General features: G+C 44.0%; 1 protein-coding gene across 1 annotated transcript in view; it reads right to left on the bottom strand.

Moving 5' to 3' along the window:
- SLC1A4 (solute carrier family 1 member 4) overlaps positions 1 to 19,557 on the bottom strand; it is a 35,277-nt gene that overhangs the window by 3,341 nt on the left and 12,379 nt on the right. Inside the window, exons 2-7 of the mRNA XM_023224015.1 lie at positions 19,257 to 19,299; positions 17,016 to 17,078; positions 10,073 to 10,239; positions 3,812 to 4,045; positions 2,234 to 2,428; positions 1,820 to 1,954 (exon numbers count right to left, since the gene is read on the bottom strand). Coding sequence (XP_023079783.1) covers positions 1,820 to 1,954; positions 2,234 to 2,428; positions 3,812 to 4,045; positions 10,073 to 10,239; positions 17,016 to 17,078; positions 19,257 to 19,299 — 837 coding nt within the window. The remainder of the gene's footprint in view (positions 1 to 1,819; positions 1,955 to 2,233; positions 2,429 to 3,811; positions 4,046 to 10,072; positions 10,240 to 17,015; positions 17,079 to 19,256; positions 19,300 to 19,557) is intronic.

The raw sequence follows: 19,557 nt of genomic DNA, 5'->3' as shown, positions 1-19,557 counted from the left end.
AGGCCAGGAGTTTGAGACCAGCCTGGGCAACATAGTGAGATCCTATCTCTACAAAAAATAAACAAATTAGCTGGGCATGGTAGTGTGTGCCTGTAATCCTAGCTACTCAGGAGGCTGAGGTGGGGGGATTGCTTGAGTCCAGGAGTTCAAAGCTTCAGTGAGCTATGATGACACCATTGCACTCAGCCTGGACTACACAGTAAGACCCTGTCTCTAATAAGTAAACAAATAAACAAACATATTGGGATAATAGTGTGGATACAGGTTTGTGTCTAGCTTTTCTTCCACTGAATAATACACTGTGGGAGTTTCCCTTCTTTTTCTCATGTCAACGCTGCTTTACTGCGGATGTTAATCTTCATATGTGTTCCACTGCCATCGGCAAATATAAATACCACCTCAAAGAAAATATCATTGTCCTTTTCAGAAGCTAGCTTGTTGTGCTATAGATTAGCCAATACCATTCCCCTGTCCCTGGAGCTCAGAGGAAGTATTGTGCACATTTTGAAGAGAGGGGAAAATGTGATCTTCCCTGAGGGCACTGGGGAGCTGACTCCTTGCAGAGTATGGTCCTGCTGTCTGCAGAATCAGAGGGGATGGGGTGGCTGGCGGGCCTGTGTGACTTCAGGTCTCTGCTGGGCAGCCGGCCTGGTGCCCTATTTCCCTGTTCCTGGCCAAGCACCTCTTGGATGCCTCTTCTCCATGCACAGGAGGTGGCTGGGTGAGGAAGGAGAGAGGGCCTCTGTCAGCTCTGGTCCTGTCCAGCTGGCCAGCTCAGGCACGGAGTTCCCTCTGATGAGGTGTCTGGGCAATGCAGGTCTCTTTTGCAGATTTCACCCTCATTGCCCCGAGAAGCCCCTTCAAGTTGGAAAAACTACCATTCCCCCCTGCACCAGGCCAGTCCACGAGCCCAGTGCCAGGCCCTGCCTGTGACAAACCTCTGGAGTGTCTCTCCTTGCTGACATGAATTGAATATTTTACCACGTGCTCATTATTCTGTGTGCTGTTCCTGTGCTAACTTGCTCAATCTTCCCCACAACTCTGGTGTGGCTGCTCTGATCATTGCCATTTTACAGATGAGCAGACCAAAGCACACACAGTGCACATTACACAACTATAGATAGGAAAGCTGGGATTTCAACCCAGGCACCTGGGCTCCAGGGCTCTTTTTCTTACCCACAGGCTCTTCTGTCTCAACTTTAGTACCTCAGCCAACCTTCCCTATAAACCATATTATTCATGCCTGCAAAAGATATCACGTGACTCAAGGAATCCATGCACAGAAACTGTTTTGTGTCTTCACAGCGGCCCCAGAGATGTGGTCTGGATCACACCTTCGTCCCTACCTCCTCCTCTGCTGAGCCCCAGCCCGAGCCCAAGTCACTCACATCGACATGGTTCATCCTCTTTCCCCTCACAGAAATCACTCCTTGGAATTTTCCTGGCCAGGGACAATCATTCCCAAAGGATCACTGCTCCATCGACTTATTACTCCTATGCAGTCAACAACTCCATAGACCCTCATGTCCTCTGGGCCTGTGCTGAGGGCCTCAGCTGTGGACCCCTACTTTACTGGATGCTATAAGCAAGTTCTTGGTAATGACATCTCATGGTCATTCCTGGATGTTCACGGGCATGTGACTCTCATATTGTTTAATTTTTCCTAGCTCTAAATCTTGCTGTGCCAGCTCCACTGCAGGCTCCTTCAGAAGGCTGGAGTGTATCTGAAGTTTCTCTGCATGCCCCAGGCCCAGCAGTGTCAAGCTCCCAGGGGACTCAGTGCAGACTCGTTTTGGTGTTCTTGGGACTTGTTACTTACACAATCCAGTCCACAGCCAGGATCAGAGACAGGTCACGATTAGGCAGCCCAATGGCCTCCAGGATAATGGCAATAGTGAGGACCCCTCCAGCTGGCACACCTGCTGCTCCAACACTGGACGCTGTGGCAGTCACTCTAAGGGACGGCAAAGCAGGGCCAGCCATTAACATAGAGCATGGAGTGGATGCAGGGAAATGCAGACCATGCAGCTGCAATGTGACTGGAAACTAAAAACCGTCCCACCATAGGCTCTGCTGGCTATGCCCTTAAGAGTCAACATACGCTCGTCAAGCAACGAATCCCCACTGTCCTCATTTTACTAGCGAGACACCAGGTCGTGGTGAGATTGGTTTTTCAAAGGAAACCACAAGAAAAGCCTTCAGTTTTGAGCCAGGGAAAGAATGAGGAACTTACAGAATGGTGAAAATCTGTCCTGCGTTGAGCTCTACATTGTTGAGTTGCGCAATGAACACCGCAGCCACACACTGGAAAATGGCTGCTCCGTCCATGTTGACGGTGGCCCCGATGGGGAGAATAAACCGGCTGATCCTCTTGTCCACACCATTGTTCTCTTCAATGCACTTCATCATCGAGGGAAGGGTCGCTGAGCTAGAAATGGGAAAAACAAACCACCAGACATGACAACAGCCCCAGGCAGGCTAACGTGTCTTGTCTCAGACCCCAGAACAGAACAATTTCTGGCTTTCTTCTCATGAAATAAGGGGAAAAATCAGAATCACTTTAAAACTTCTGTCACAACAAGAGGCTTTGGCAACTCCCGAAATACTTAAAATATGACTGCCTTCATTTACCTGTTCTATTATTTACTTGGATTCACGTGTTCCAAGTTTCTTAAGAAGTGCACGTTTCTTCCTGGTGTAAAATGTTCCCAAGAGAACGAACAACTATTTACTCTACATGTGCATCTCCTCTCTTGAGTGCTCCCCTCCTAAAAGTAAATGGTAAACTATGATTTTTTTTTCTTTTAGGCCAAAAACCAGAAATGGCTCAGCGAGTTTGGAAAGAATAACTAAGTAGATAACCATAAGAACAGCACCTGCTCCCTCTAGCTGGCTCTGCAGGCTCTGCAGAGGTTAGTTGGTGCAGCTGAGAAAGAGGTTTTTTGTCTAGGCCAGAGGAACTTCCTTCCCTAATTTATTTTTTTTTACTCCCACTTCCTTGTTATATAAATAGCCATCCAGATTGGGAGGAAATGAGCAGTACAGGCAAAACTAAATGTGTGTATGCAACGATGTGCTGCCGTCCTTTGAAAGTTTTAACATATGTGGAAAACCCAGTGCTTTTTTTTTTTTTTTTTTGAAGGTTTTCCAGTGAATGGCAGGATGCATCTCTTGTGCTAAATTAGATAATCCCACACTATTGTGGTCTCCTAGAGGGGCTGAGCATGCATCCCTCACCACGGTGCCTCAAGACTCGTTTTCTAATTCATACATCCAGAAAGGGAGAATTGGGCAGGAACCATTCTAGAAACTTCCCTGCAATGCATTTTGAGTTAGGCGGGCTGCCTTCTTTTACTCAGGCAAAAGTCTTCCTAATAAGGGTGAGGGACCGGCAGCTGGGCTAACTAATGATCTGCTGACCTCTAAGGCATAAAAGGGAGAAGAGAATGAGGTCACTTCAGTAGAATAGTAAATGAAACAAAAACCCACCCCAGGGGAATACAGAAAAGCTGTGGGGCTGGTCATTTTAAGAAATCACGTGAGGCTCGGTGTGGCTGCACATGCCTGTAATCCCAGCTACTCGGGAGGTCGAGGTGGGAGGATCACTTGAGCCCAGGAGTTTGAGACCAGCCTGGGCTGGGAAGATATTGTCTCTTAAAAAAGAAAATAAATAAATAAATAACAGAAGACCGATTTAGAGTTTTCCAGGAATTAAAGTATGTCAAGACACTGGTTGTGCATCTACCACTTGGCTCACCTGGTTCCATGTTAATATGGCTCAGAGCAGTGAAGAGACCCAAAACCCACTCACCTGGAGCAGGTAGCAAATGCTGTCGCAAATGGGGCGAGGAGGCCCAGGAGGAATCTGAATGGGTTTTTTCGTGTGAAAACAAAATAAATAAGTGGCAGAACAATTCCTCCGTGAATAACATGGCCCAATATAGATGCAAAGATGTATTTCCCCAGGCTGGTCACCAGCATGATGATGTCTTTAATTTCCACAATCTTGCTTCCAACAAGGAACATGATGCCCACAGGTACATACCTAGGGCACAAGCACAGGGTACTCATCAGTAGCAGACAAGGCTGGGGTGAGAGATGCAGGCCCTTCCTGATGCAGAATACAGGGACTTTCAACCAGGCCATCTTCATCTCTCTCTAGGATAACCTCGAGGAACCGAAATGGTCAGGGTTATACCATCCCCATTTTACAGGCCGTGAGACTGGGTAAAATGAGGATGACCACTTACCAAGGGTAACGGAGTCAGGATCAGAACCCAGCCGTCTTTCCCCTTGGATACAGTAGGATTCTACCGGTCACAGGGATTCCCAGGAGGAAAGGCAAGGACATCGAGATCAAAGCCTCCAGGATTGTGAGCCTGACTTTTGGCTTTGCTTAGCCTTGTTCTGAGAACTTTGAAACACAAAAGACTAACACCTATTTCACAGAGTGGCTGTGATACAAAATTGAGCCAAAGCTGGGACTTCTGTGAAGTTTTAAAGTCTTTGTGGCTTAGACAACATGATTCCGTGGGAAAAAGTCATTAACAATGACACTCTGGGAACACGCCTGGAGCGTGAGAGTTTTTTAAAGGCAGGATGGGAAGGAATGGACTGTGGGAGCTACAAAGAACAAAAGTCAGTTGTTTTGAATTAATATAAATTCAGGAAGAATTTTCTAACTGCTGACTTTATTTGTAAATTTTAATTGTGTAGGTAATAATGTCACATAGTTCAAATTTCAAGGGGTACAAAAGAGTGAATAGAGTGAAATCTCCCTCTCATCTGTCTCCCAAGCACCCAGATTTCCCCTCCCTGGAGACAATGTCACTGGTTTCTAGAATTTTCTTTCTAGAGCTATTCTAAGCAGTAATTATTAATTAAAAACCCGATAGTAATACATGAATACATTCTCCTTTCAAAAAATTAAAACATAGATAACACCAAAATCTTCTTTAAGTACCATCCTCAAGCCAGGACTCTCCTCAAATAACCACTCCTACCTCTTATGCAATTAGATACATAGGTATGTATTTAAATCTGTGTGTTTATTTCTTTTTCACTCTATATCTTTGAAATCTTTTCATATCAATACATAGAAATCTACCCCATTCATTTTTTATTGTGGTAAAATATACATAACGTAAAATTTACCATCTTAACCATTTTTAAGTGTAGAGTTCAGTGGCATGAAGTTCATTCACATTCTTGTGCAACTATCATCACTATCCAAATCCAGAACTTTTCCATCATCCCAAACTTTGAAATCATTAAACATAATGGCCTATTTTCCCCTCCTCTCAGCTCCTGAGAATCACCGTTCTACTTCCTGTCTCTCTGAATTTGACTATTCTAGGTACACAAAGGTGGAATCATACAGTATTTGTCCTTTTGTGTCTGGGTTATTCCACTTAGTATGATGTCTTCGGACTTCCTCCACATTGGAGCATGAGTTAGAATTGTACTCCTTTCTAAGGCTGAATAATATTCTATTGTATGTCTAGATCTCATTTTGTTTATCCATTCATCCACTAGTGGACACTTGGGTTGTTTCCACCTTTACCTCATTGTCTTTAAATGTTGTCTTCAGAATGGAAATACCATAGGTTACTTTGTCATCATCCTCTGTTGGGGGACGTTTTAAGTTGTTCCCAGGATTGTCATTACAAACGACACCGCAGACATGCTTCGTGGTGCCCACATGCCTTTGTTCTCTAGGTAGAGATGCTAAGAAGTGAACTGCTGAGTTATGGGATGTGCACATTTTAAATTTCAGTAGATACTGCCCTATTGCTCTCCAAAGTGGTTATTCCATATCACATTCCCACCAGCAGTCCAGGAGAATAATCTTCCCTCTGCAACAGTGGTTCTTATGCAGGGATGATTTTGTCTGGAAGACAGTTTGGTTGTCACGACTTTGGGGGCATGGTGCTAGTGGCATCAAGCAGGTGGGGGCAAGGATGGTGCTAAATATCCTATGGTCACGAGACAGCCTCCCACAAAGACTGATCAGCCCAAAATGTCAATAGTGTCATGGTTGAGAAACCTCACCCTCACTGTTATCAGTACCTGATAAAACCAAATTTTCATTTCCCTATTTCTAATGAGGTTGAGCATCCCTTAAAATGTTTATTGGTCATTCAGGTTTCACATACTTTGTCCATTTTCTGATAGTTCATTCAGTGATTTTTCTTTCTCAGTAATCAGAACTTTTTTTTTCTATATATACAGTATGCAAATATATATATATATATCAGTTTTTAGAAATGAATGTCTTGACTTTTAACTTTGTTCAAAGTATCTTTTGCATGCAGACTTTTTATATTTTAATGTGGTTAAGTTTAGCAGCTTTTTATGGCTTTTGCTTTTTATATCTTGTTTAGGAAGACTTTTCCTGCCTCTATATTTTCTTCTAATTTTTTTTTTTTTTTGAGACAGAGTCTCACTCTGTCGCCCAGGCTGGAGTGCAATGGCCAGATCTTACCTCACTGCAAGCTCCGCCTCCCAGGTTTACGCCATTCTTCTGCCTCAGCCTCCCGAGTAGCTGGGACTACAGGCGCCTACCACCTTGCCCGGCTAGTTTTTGTATTTTTAGTAGAGACGGGGTTTCACCATGTTAGCCAGGATGGTCTCGATCTCCTGACCTCGTGATCCGTCCGTCTCGGCTTCCCAAAGTGCTGGGATTACAGGCTTGAGCCACCACGCCCGGCCTCTTCTAATATTTTTAAAAGACTCCTCTCTCTTTCCTTCTTTTCTTCCTTCCTCCCTGGTTAGTTTAATCCAGGAGTTAGCAGTGTGAGTTTTTGTAAATAAAGTTTTATTGGAACATAGTCATGCTCTTTCATTTACAAATTGTGAATAGGTACTTTTCTCCTCCAGTGGCAGAGTTGGGTAGTTGCAATAGAGAGCATGTGGCTTGCAAAGTTGGTTGACTCTGGATTTAATACAACTGAAAGTTATTTCTGTGAATAGTGTAGGGTAGGCAGGTACTAGGGTTTTGGAGTGGGTAGTTAGTAAAGGAAAGACTTCATGAAGAAAGTGGTAATACTGACAATGTCTAACACACTTGGTTGAGATCCCTTAACTAGTTAAGGCATTTTAAACTTCAATTCTGTGTAATATACATTTCTGAGCAACAGGTCTCTCACTCTCTTCCTGCAGTTAGACATTCAGCAGGATCTGCCTTACTGAATACCTGCTTCTGTGACTGGTACATAAAATTGAAGGAATGACTAAATTGCTTTCCAGATTAAAAGCAAACGTCCAGCCAGGTGCGGTGGCTCATGCATGTAATCCTAGCACTTTGGGAGGCCGAGGTGGGCAGATCACCTGAGGTCAGGAGTTTGAGACCAGCCTGACCAACATGGAGAAACTCTGTGTCTACTAAAAATACAAAATTAGCTAGGCGTGGTGGCACATGCCTGTAATCCTAGTTACTTGGGAGGCTGAGGCAGGAGAATCACTTGAACCTGGGAGGTGGAGGTTGCGGTGAGCTGAGATTGTGCCATTGCGCTGCAGCCTGGGCAACGAGCGAAACTCCATCTCAAAAACAAATAAAACAAAACAAAACAAAAACAAAACAGAAAGCAAATGTCCTAACATAGGAGTATCAGTGATATGGTTTGGATTTGTGTCCTCACCCAAATCTCATATCGAATTGTAATCCCCCGCCTTCCCCCTGTCTTTCTTCCTCCTGCTCTGGCCATGTGAAGACATGCCTGCTTCCCCTTCACCTTCTGCCATGCTTATAAGTTTCCTGAGGTCTTCCAGCCATACTTTCTGTATATCCTGTGGAACTGTGAGCCAATTAAACCTCTCTTCTTTATAAATTACCCAGTTTCAGGTATTTCTTTATAGCAGTGTGAGAACGGACTAATACGGTTTCTATTTTTACTTTTAAATTTAATTTAATTGTTTATATTTTGTAGAGATAGGGCCTCACTTTGTTGCCCAGGCTGGTCTTGAACTCCTGAGATCAAGCTATACTCCGGCCTTGGCCTCCCAAAGTGCCGGGATTACAGGCATGAGCCACTGCGCCTGCCCCAATTTCTTTTTTTTAGTCTAAACTTTGGAAAATATTTCCAAGACTTTAAAAAAGCCAAGAAAAGAACTTGACATCTAAACATATTTTCTTTGTTTTTTTTTTTGAGACAGAGTCTTGCTCTGTCGCCCAGGCTGGAGTGCAGTGGCCAGATCTCAGCTCACTGCAAGCTCTGCCTCCCGGGTTTACGCCATTCTCCTGCCTCAGCCTCCCGAGTAGCTGGGATTACAGGCACCCGCCACCTCGCCTGGCTAGTTTTTTGTATTTTTTTTTTTTTTTTAGTAGAGACGGGGTTTCACCGTGTTAGCCAGGATGGTCTCGATCTCCTGACCTCGTGATCCACCCGTCTCGGCCTCCCAAAGTGCTGGGATTACAGGCTTGAGCCACCGCGCCCAGCCAGACACATTTTCTTTTCTGAAAATGTCAGTTCTCTCCCTAGAACAACAATCACATAAAATGGCATTGGCAATGATAGAGTCAGGCTCTGGAATTTTCAGATTGAACAAGAGAAACATCACTGGTAGGGAGTCTAAACTGAGCCTCCCATTCCATTTCAAACTTCTCCTAAAATCAGTCCAGCTGTCACCCGGCACTATCTGACAGAAAGAAGTTCTGGGATCTTTAAGGGTTGAAAATAAGGAAAACGCTTTGTGCATGGAAGGAGAAACTAGTTCTTAACAATTAAGTAGAAGCGGCTGGGTGCAGTGGCTCATGCCTGTAATCCCAGCACTTTGGGAGGCCAAGGCAGGTGGATCGCCTGAGGTCAGGAGTTAGAGACCAGCCTGGCCAACATGGTGAAACCCTGTCTCTACTAAAAATACAAAAATTAGCCGGGCTTGGGGGCGGGTGCCTGTAATCCCAGCTACTTGGGAGGCTGATGCAGGAGAATCACTTGAACCCGGGAGGCAGAGGTTGCAGTGGACCGAGATCACATCACTGTACTCCAGCCTAGGCAACAGAGAGAGGCTCTGTCTCAAAAAAAAAAAAAAAAATTAATTAATTAAGTAGAAGCCACACAGGTCTAGTTTGGGTAAAACAGCAGGATAAAGCTTATGAGAGATTGATACTGGAATTGGTGTGATTTCTGAGAAGTTGCTTTGAGGGAGCTCATCAAATTTTTACCTTTTAGCCAAGAATCAATCTAAGAGTTGTTACTTAAGAATCATGCTTTCATTGATATCACACAAAGAAACACTTACAAATTAAAAGCCTACATAAAAGGGCCAGGCGCAGTGGCTCACACCTGTAATCCCAGCACTTTGGGAGGCCAAGGTGGGTGGATCACCTGAGGTCAGGAGTTTGAGACCAGCTTGGCCAACGTGGTGAAACCCCATCTCTACTAAAAATAAAAAAAATTAGCTAGGTGTGGTGGCAGATGCCTGTAATCCCAGCTTTTCGGGAGGCTGAGACAGGAGAATCGCCTGAACCCGGAAGGAGGAGGTTGCAGGGAGCCGAGATCGTGCCACTGCACTCCAACCTGGGCAACAAGAGCAAAACTCTGTTTCAAAAAAAAAAAAAAAAGCCTACATAAAAGAAGAGCATTCCAACTTATATATGCATGGGGTGAAGACAGACTTGTCCTCGTCCTCCATGCTGTGAACTACTATAGTAAAGGGTCCCTTTGAAGCTTGAAGTCTATCATTTTCAGATAAGTGAACCTTATTTCATGCAACAGATAGCAAACTAATGGAATTCACTGCCCCACAAAATGACATGGGCAACCCACATGAACTGGCTGGTGGTAGGAACCCATAAACAGATCCCGGTGATGGAAACACCAAGGGGTCAGTGTGGACACTGAGGAAATGACTGGTAACTGTGGTGCATGCCTGGCTCTCTGAGGTCCTGGACAAGAGAAGAAACTGTCTCCACTTCCATCATGCCCTGTACCAAGCCTGGCCTGTGGTGCATCAACCACATACACAGCATTGTGCCAGGTGGCCCCACAAAGGCACCTAGAACAGCAAGGTGGACTCTTTTCTGGATGGCAGGAGGAAGGAGAGAGAGAGTAGATGGCAGAGCAGCACTCACCACATAATCCAGGACACCAGCACCATCGTTGCCTCATTGAGGGAATTGAAGAAACGGATGAGGTCTTCTCCTTCGGAGCCTAGTTTCTTTAAGGCCACTCCTAACACCAGAGCAAACAGGACCAATCCTAAAATGTTCATCCCTTCGATCTCAGTGCCTTTGGGGATCTGCAGGATCAGAGAGGATAGAACAAGTTTACAACAGATGACTGAGAATTAAAGATGTATTTGCTTGGTGTCCCCACCAGACTGAAACACTGTGCCCAGAATGAGAAAAGGCTCATATTTTATTTAACCGTTAGCAACTCTGCAAATAAAGGGGTAGGAAACTTAAGGGGAGATGTAGTCTGAGGACACAGAAAGCCAAGAAGCAAAAATTTCATCTAGTTGTTAACTCTGAAAGCTGCTAAAAAATGGCACAGGTTAAAGTGGAAGGTAGTGGGCTCCCTGTCATGGGGATATATTCAAGTAGGGGTTGGAGAGCCACCTCACAGGGCTGCTTTTGAAAGAACAGCTGGTTAGTCAAAGTTTCCTTCAGGCTGGGCGCGGCGGCTCACACCTGTAACCCCAGCACTTTGGGAGGCCAAGGCCAGCAGATCACCTGAGGTCAGGAGTTCGAGACCAGCCTGGCCAACATGGTGAAACCCTGTCTCTGCTAAAAACACAAAAATTAGCTGGGCATGGTGGCAGGTGCCTGTAATCCCAGCTACTTGGGAGGCTGAGGCAGGAGAATCACTTGAACCCAGGAGGCAGAGGTTGCAGTGAGCTGAGATCATGCCATTGTACTCCAGCCTGGGCGACAGAGCAAGCCACTGGCCCCCCCCCCAAAAAAAAATTCCTTCAGATAACAAATCAGTGACTTTTTTAGGAGTAACTTTCACTCCTAAATGTCTAGTTTTGTTGTGAGGCTCTTACAGTGACCTCAGAGCCGATAAACTTCACAGAAGGTTTTCATGATCAACATGGACTTTTTCAGGATACTCTTTCCTAAATCACTGACTTAAAATGCATAGACATACTGTATTCTTAATTTTTTCAGGCAATGCTGAATCTCCTTACTGCAAGCACATATTAGACAAACATTTTATCCCACCAACACACGTTATGAAATAATCGTTGGTGTTCCCTAGCTCTTACAGCTTGAGCGCAAAGGCTGGGCCCTAGCCCAAGTGTCTGGCAAATGATAGGTACTCAAAATCATCACAAATTTCTCTCTAAATACTTTTCTAATCTCCAAATTAACTGGAGACACCTAGGTGTCTGGTGTGATTCACATGAAATGTACCAAAAATCATGGATTCGTATATATCATGAAAATTGTGATGGGGTAGCTTTTCATTTTCTTCCAACTTTTCTTTCTTTCTTTTTGAGACAGAGTTTTGGTCTTGTTTCCCAGGCTGGAGGGCAATGGGGCGATCTCAGCTCACCACAACCTCCGCCTCCTGGGTTCAAGTGATTCTCCTGCCTCAGCCTCCCAAGTAGCTGGGATTACAGGCATGCGCCACCACGCCCAGCTAATTTTGTATTTTTAATAGAGAAGGGGTTTCTCCATGTTGGTCAGGCTGGTCTTGAACTCCTGACCTCAGGTGATTCGCCTAGCCTCAGCCTTCCAAAGTGCTGGGTTTACAGGCGTGAGCCACCACGCCTGGCCTTTCTTCCAACTTTTCACTGTGAGGACAATGATCACCGTATAGGGCGCTTTTGTTTATGTTGATAGATATCACTTATAGAGAAGCAGCAGTAATAGTAATTAGGGAGCACTGGCTTTGGAGCCTGACTTTCACTACTTCCTTGTTGTGGGAGTCTAGGTAAGTTACTTAACCTCTTCGTGACTCAGTTCCTCATTTATAAAATGGAGATAGTAACAGTAGCTAATATGTAAAGCTGCTATGAAGAATAAATACGTTAATGTATGTAAAGTACTTAGGCTGTGTCTGGCAAATGAAAACCAGCAAGAACTATTATTATATTAATGGAATATCTTGGAGATCATTCTAGGCTCACTCTATCTGGAGTGTCTTCCTCTTAAAATGTTATTTTAATTCCACAGACAATAAGACGACTGTTTTTATTTATTTATTTTTTTGGAGACAGGGTCATCCAGGCTGAAGTGCAGTGGTGCAAACACGGCTCACTGCAGCCTTGATCTCCAGGGTCTGAGCAATCCTCTTACCTCAGCCTCCTGAGTAGCTGGGACCACAGCATGCGCCACCATGCCAGGCTAGGTTTATTTATTGATTTTGTAGAGATGGGATCTCCTTGTATTGCCCAAACCAGTCTCAAACTCCTGGGCTCAAGTGATTCTCCCAAGTCAGTCTCCCAAAGTGTTATTATTACCGGTGTGAGCCACTGCACCTGGCCAAGACTTCTGACTATCACTACTGTCTCCTGGGACTTGATTTATTGAAGCTGGGTGCAGTGGGTACAGCTGAAAGCTGGGGGAGAGAGACAATTTGGGGAATTTAGTGCTGGCTCTGCTACTGACCTACTAGGATTCTGTGAGCTGGATGGCTAACACCTGGTGTTGACCTTGGGGCTGTCAACTCCCGCTTTTTGATAATGTCCCAAGTCCTAATTGGAATTGGTCAAGATTCAATGAAACCAGTGAATTCAATTATTATTTGAAAGTTGGTTTTAATATCACATGTTCTCATATGTGGGAGCTAAAAATGTGGATCTCATGAAGACAAAGAGTAGATTGGTGGTTACTAGAGGCCAGGAAGGGTAGGGGGGAAAGGGGACAAAGAGAAGTTGATTAATGGATACAAATGTACAGGTCGATAGAAGAAATAGACCTAGTGTTTGATAGTTCAGTAGGGTCACTATATTTTACAATAATTTACTGTACATTTCAAAATAGCTAGAATAATTATAATATTTCTATCACAAAGAAAAGACAAATGTTTACGGTGATGGACATCGCAAGTACGCTGATTTGATCTTTACGAATTATATGAATGTATTACATTATCACATGTACCCCCAAACTATGCACATTTATTATGTAATTTCTTACATCAGTAAGAAAATTGTTTTAACAATTAAAAAAGAGAGCTGGTTTTAGCAGGTCTGCAATTCTAAGGTGTGGCATTTGAGGTCAGGCAGTTCCAGATTTCGAACCAACTCTCAGATTTGAGGACAATTACAATAATTTTTCCAATGAAATGACTCCCTTTCTGTAGAGGAGGCTGGTGGCAGGTGGGTTTGGAGCAAGGTATGCTGGCTGTAACACACCTGGGCAAACTTAGCATTGGGTGGGGCGAGGCGACTACAAACAACCAGAGTTGCACCTCGGGCAGTCTCGCTGGTGCACCTTTGCAGATTCTGTTCCTGCTGCCTACATCACTCTTCCCCCACATCTCCCCATAGCTCCTCCCTCACGCGATCAGAAGACCTCCCTGACCACTCTGCTAAAATAGTACCCATCACCACACACACATACATACACACACACACACACTTCCTGTCTATTTGCCCTGCTTTAATGTTCTTCTTGGTGCCTATCACTGGCTGACATATACTTATTTATTACATGATTCCCTCCACTAGAACATGAACTTTGTAAGAGCAGGGTTTTGACTGTATTGAGCACTACCGGAGTCCAGCACCTGGGAAGGGCACCTGGCTGTTGCCAGTAAATCACTGTTTAATGAATTAATGATTCAACTAAAGCCTAGGAGGAATGTGTCTGTGGCAAGTTATTACATGGGATCAAAGTGGGCATGGAAGATAGAGCCACGGGTCAGAGGCACCCTTCCAAGCATCCTTGAGCCTCTGGGTCCTTGATTGATTTAGTTCTTTTTAGAGACAAAGTCTCCCTCTGTTGCTGTCTAGAGTACAGTAATCTTAAACTCCTTGGCTCAAGGGATCCTCCTACTTCAGCCTCCCAAGTAGCCGGTACTACAGGCACACGCCACCATACCTGGCTAGTATAGAAAATATATTTTTTTAGATACAGGGTCCCACTATGTTGCCCAAGCTGGTCTCAAATTTCTGGCTTCAAGCAATCCTCCCACCTCAGCCTTCTGAGTCATTGACATTACAAGTGTGAGTCACCATGCCTGGCTAGGTCTTTGACTTTTCATTCTGTCACCAACATCCCATCCTTGGGGACAAGGCCCACACCTGCTATGCCTTTATACAGTCTTCTTGCCACAGGGTTTAGGAAAGCCTGGAACCAGCGAGGACACACTGCTCCTCCTTCTTTTGTTCTTTTTTTCTTTTATTTATTTTTTTGAGACGGAGTCTTGCTCTGTTGCCCAGGCTGTAGTGCAGTGGCATGATCTTAGCTCACTGCAACCTCTGCCTCCTGGGTTCAAATGATTCTCCTGCCTCAGCCTCCCAAGTAGCTGAGATTACAGTTGTCTACCACTATGCCTGGCTAATTTTTATATTCTTAGTAGAGATGGGGTTTCACCATGTTGGCCAGGCTGGTCTGGAACTCCTGACTTCAGGTGATCTGCCTGCCTTGGCCTTCCAAAGTGCATCCAGCCTCTTTCTTAAAGCCTGACTCCTTAAATGCCTGGGTGAAATTTACAGTGGAGGCAAGTGTATGTCAGCTGAGGTGGATGCTCACAGGTAACCAGTATTTCCACTGGAGAAGTCACAGCAGCCATATTTGCCAAAACTTAAAGTTATTGCAGAGACAATTAGTGTTCTAGCATTTACTCATCACCCTTGGTTTCTATTTATTTATTTAGACATAGTTTTGCTCTGTCGCCCAGGCTGGAGTGCAGTGGCACAGTCGTGACTGACTGCAGCATCGACCTCCCAGGGTCAAGCAATCCTCCTACCTCGGCCTCCCAAGTAGCTGACACTATGGACATGTGCCACCATGCCTGGCTAACTTTTATTTATTTTTTATTTTTTGTAGAGATGGGGTCTCACTATGTTGCCCAGACTGGTCATGAACTCCTGGGCTCAAGCAGTCCTCCTTTCTTGGCCTCCCAAAGTGCTGGGATTATAGGCATAAACCACTGCACCCGGCCAACAATTAGTTTTTAAAAAAAAAAAACTGGCCAAAATGGCCTTGATCAACCTTGGAAGACCACAATTTCAAGTAATTTGTAGTGGGGATATGAAATCCTACCTGATCAGGTTGTCCTAAGGCTCAAATGAAATAACGCCGGAAAGTGTCTGTGCCAAGAAGGTGGCATGCAGAAGTGAGCCACTTACCTGGAAAGCAGGCCTAGCTGATACCCACATCCTAATGAGCCCAGCTGTGGAATCCAGGGCCTGTCAAAACGGGCCCAGCTGGACTTCCAGCCACATCGTCTGGCCAGACAGAGGGAAGTGACCTCCATTTTTTAAAATCAAGAACCACTGATTGGATTCACATTTATGAACGGGGGGATATCATTCACTAGGGGACTTTTGGAATGTGTGTGGGCACTTTGGTTGTCATAATCATTGTGGTGTCTTAGTGGGAAATAGTAGGCAGGGTACTAAGAATGCCAACTGCTCTGAAATGTTCAGGCAACAAAATGCAGACTTTCCTACATCCCCCAGGCCTCAGAGCATCCTATCAGACAGTCATATAGGGAGAAAAAGCTGTTTAAAATGCACTGAGCCACTTTGGGAGGCTGAGACGGGCAGATCACGAGGTCAGGAGATCAAGACCATCCTGGCTAACACGGTGAAACCCCGTCTCTACTAAAAAATACAAAAAACTAGCTGGGCGAGGTGGCGGGCGCCTGTAGTCCCAGCTGCTCAGGAGGCTGAGGCAGGAGAATGGCTTAAACCTGGGAGGCGGAGCTTGCAGTGAGCTGAGATCGCGCCACTGCACTCCAGCCGACAGAGCGAGACTCTGTCTCAAAAAAAAAAAAAAAAAAAAAATACACTGAGCTAGAATTAACTCCGTTTTACCCATAAATATTTTTTCTGCATAGTTTTAGTATTCACTGGATTTTCCAAGAATATCAAGTGGATGTAAACTGAAGGGAGACTTTATTTTGTTCTGAACTTCAACAAGTGTTATTTGCCATTTTAGAATAATATCCAAGTCACTAGTATGAGACATAATGTTGGTCTGCACTTGTAGCTGTTGCTTTTGGGGTAATTCTGTATACATAGACAAAAATATTTATTTAGCATGTATTTCAAAATGTGCAGAAAAATAGCAAAAAATGTGCCAACAATATTGAGTTGACTTCTATCTCACTGCTTTTAAATCTCAATTTATTTATTCTAATGCAAGTATCTGAAAACTTCATTATGTCTTCTAGTATAGTTGTATATTTACATGGTAAAATATGGATCATTTTATTAGAAATTATTTTTATTTCTCCCTTATATTATGTTGATTTTTTAAAAATGTAATAGGTGTAGGGGTAGTTTAAATCACTCATTAATTACATTTCCAGATGGCAGAAAAGGTTTTATAAAATGTTTTCTGGGGCCAGGCACAGGCTCACACTTACAATCCCAGCACTTTGGGAGGCAAAGGTGGGAGGATTATGTGAAGCCAGGGGAGTTCAAGGCCAGCCTTGACAACATGGTGAAACTCCATCTCTACAAAACATTTAAAAAAAAAAATTAGCTGAGCATGGTGGCACACGCCTGTAGTCCCAGCTACTCGGGAGGCTGAGGCAGAAGAATGAGTTGAGGCCAGGAGTTCAGTGCAGTGAGCCATGATCACACCACTGCACTCCAGCCTGGGCAACAGAGCGAGACCCTGTTTCAAACAAACAAACAATGAATAAATCAACCAACAAAATGTTTTACGGATCCTCTGAGGATTGCAGTGCTTTGAGAGCAACATGGTATTTGGCCGTGTTGGTAAATAACCAAAGGAGCAAACCTAACCTGTTCGCTCCAAATAGCCCACTCAAACCCCAAAGTTTTCGGCCCAGCTGGGAAAAAGACATGTCCTGTATGCTCCTTCAATTAAGAAATAAGATTTGCTTTAGACATATTTTTACAAGTGACCTTATAAAAAGCTTTACCTTTTCGTGGGTTACATTTCCAGAGCTGCTGTTGTGGGTCACGACTTTATAATCGGTTGCATACTGTGATCAAGAGGAAAAAAAAACCCACTGTTAGTGCACAGGTGAAGACCGACCTAGAGGAACCAAGGGCACTTCTGTGCTCTCGCTATTTCTGTCACTAATCACACTGAGTGTCCTGGGCATTCCTCACTTGGCTGGCCTGACAAGAGCCTCTGAGAACTGTACAAAAGCTACATTAGGACCAAGCCAGCAGATACTTCAAGACGTCTCTGGGTTGCTTAGTGTCCCACGGAAACAGGGAGAATTTCCTTATGTTCTTTGGGCACTGGTTTGGAGAAGAAAGGCTGCACAATTTTATGCTGATAGTTTGATATTTCCTCAGCCTTATATGTCATATTATTTGAATAACCTTGGCATTAACTCCATAATGCCAAAGTTCATTTTTCATTGTATCATTTTATTTTCATTCATTTATTTATGCCCCACTTTGTTCTAGAACTTATTTGAGCATGACTGCTTCTACTGTCTGTTTCTAATCTGGTTTGAGCCTCCACTCTTGAAAGCCAGGGACGTAAGGCAAGATGGCATCATTTAGCTGAGTCTTCAGGGGGACTCAGTTAACAGAAGTGAGGCATCTCTCTAGCTTTGGTCCCCTGGTTGATTTCACATGCTTCTGCATGGTGCACATAGGTGTCTCCCTGTGGCAGTATGTACTAACAAGTGGAATCTCTTAGGACAGTCCTTCCGGGCCCCTTTGAAGGGCACCTGGTCCCTGAACCGTCAGGAGGAGGCAATTAGGAAGTATAGACTCAAAGGCCTGCTTTCTGCTTGCCTTTGCTGGGCTCTGGTTTCTCTCAGCTTTATCAGTGTTACAGAAAGGCAGAGGTGTTCAAACCCACCCACCTCCTCTGTGACAGGTACTAAAAAAAAGTCCCATACACCTATATTTTTTTCCTACCTCACATTATATATACAAGTCACTCCTGTGCTTATATGCAGATCAAAAAAACAAAGCAAAACAAAACAAAAATGAGAGGTTTAAGTAGAAACAGAAAAGTGTTTGCTTGTAGGATTAGACCATATAATCTAGGCCTTTATATTCCTTCTCTGTATAAAGAATTGTCACAGGAATGTTACTTGCAGCATTGCCAAAAAATAGGGGAAAACCAGAAACAACCTGAACATCCATCAGTGGGGGACTAGTAGAGGAGAATTATGTTATGCTGTTATAGTGGAATACTCTACAGCCATGGCGTCATGCAGAAAGGTAGTTACTGACATGAGAAAATATTCACAATATACTGCCTTAAAAAAACAGGCTATGAAGCGACACGTGTAGTGTGTGTATATACTATGTATGCTTTTATTTATTTATTTATTTAGAGATAGAGTCTCACTCTGTTTCTAATCTGGTTTGAGCCTCCACTCTTGAAAGCCAGGGACGTGAGGCAAGATGGCATCATTTAGCTGTTGCCCAGGCTGGAGTACAGTGGTGTGATCCCAGCTCACTGCAACCTCCACCTCCCAGGTTCAAGCAATTCTCCTGTCTCAGCTTCCTGGGTGGCTGAGATTACAGGCACATGCCACCACACCTGGCTGATTTTTGTGTCTTTCATGGAGATGGTGTTTCACCGTGTTGGCCAGGCTGGTCTCGAACTCCTGACCTCAAGTGATCTGCCCGCCTTGACCTCCCAAAGTGCTGGGATTACAGGCATGAGCCACCGCACCCGGACTGTATGCTTATTTTAAAAATGTATGTGTATACACTCATAGAAAACACACATCTGAAAGAGGTATACCAAAAGAATGGGTAGCTCTAGACAGTATCTATGGATAATTTTTGTTTTCTTACACTTCTTTGTATTTTAATTTTTTTTTTGCAATGAGCACATATTATCTTTATAATCAGAAAAAAAGATAAAAGTGTATTTTTTAAAAAGTCTATAATATTTAAGACATCCCCAAAATGTGATTTGAGGGTATTTCTTAGGTGATATAAAAAAATTTTGGAACCAGTGGGACATTTTGGATAGTTTTGTTTGTTCAGTCTTTCTTTATTTATTTTGTTGTTGTTGTTTTTTTAACTCTAGGTACCCATTTATAAAAGTTTAGGCCAGTCTTACCAAGTTTTGTTAACACCACCGTCTCTCCCTGTTCTACCTTACCTAACTCCATAGCAGTAATTTATATATTTCTTCCAACAAGGTTTCATATTTTTAGCAAAGTATCAAGCCTTACCGTACGGAAAGCTGCAGCCACAAGATTTGAGGGAAACAGGTTTCTGTTGGAAAAGAAAGCATTCTGTCAGTATTCTTTTAAAACAACTTTTTAGAGATGAGGTCCCTGTTGCCCAGGCTGGAGTGCAGTGGTGTGATTGCAGCTCACTGCAGACTTGAACTTTTGGGCTCAAGTGATCCTCCCCAAAGTGTTGGGACTACAGGCATGAGCCATGGTACCTGGCTTCATCAGTATTCTTTTTTTTTTTTTTTTTTTTGAGACGGAGTCTCGCTCTGTCACCCAGGCTGGAGTGCAGTGGCCA

The sequence above is a fragment of the Piliocolobus tephrosceles genome, chromosome 15 (genome assembly GCF_002776525.5).
Source record: "Piliocolobus tephrosceles isolate RC106 chromosome 15, ASM277652v3, whole genome shotgun sequence".
NCBI lineage: Eukaryota > Metazoa > Chordata > Mammalia > Primates > Cercopithecidae > Piliocolobus > Piliocolobus tephrosceles.
Note: the sequence above shows the minus strand (reverse complement) of the source record. Positions and strands in the feature narration are given on the sequence as shown.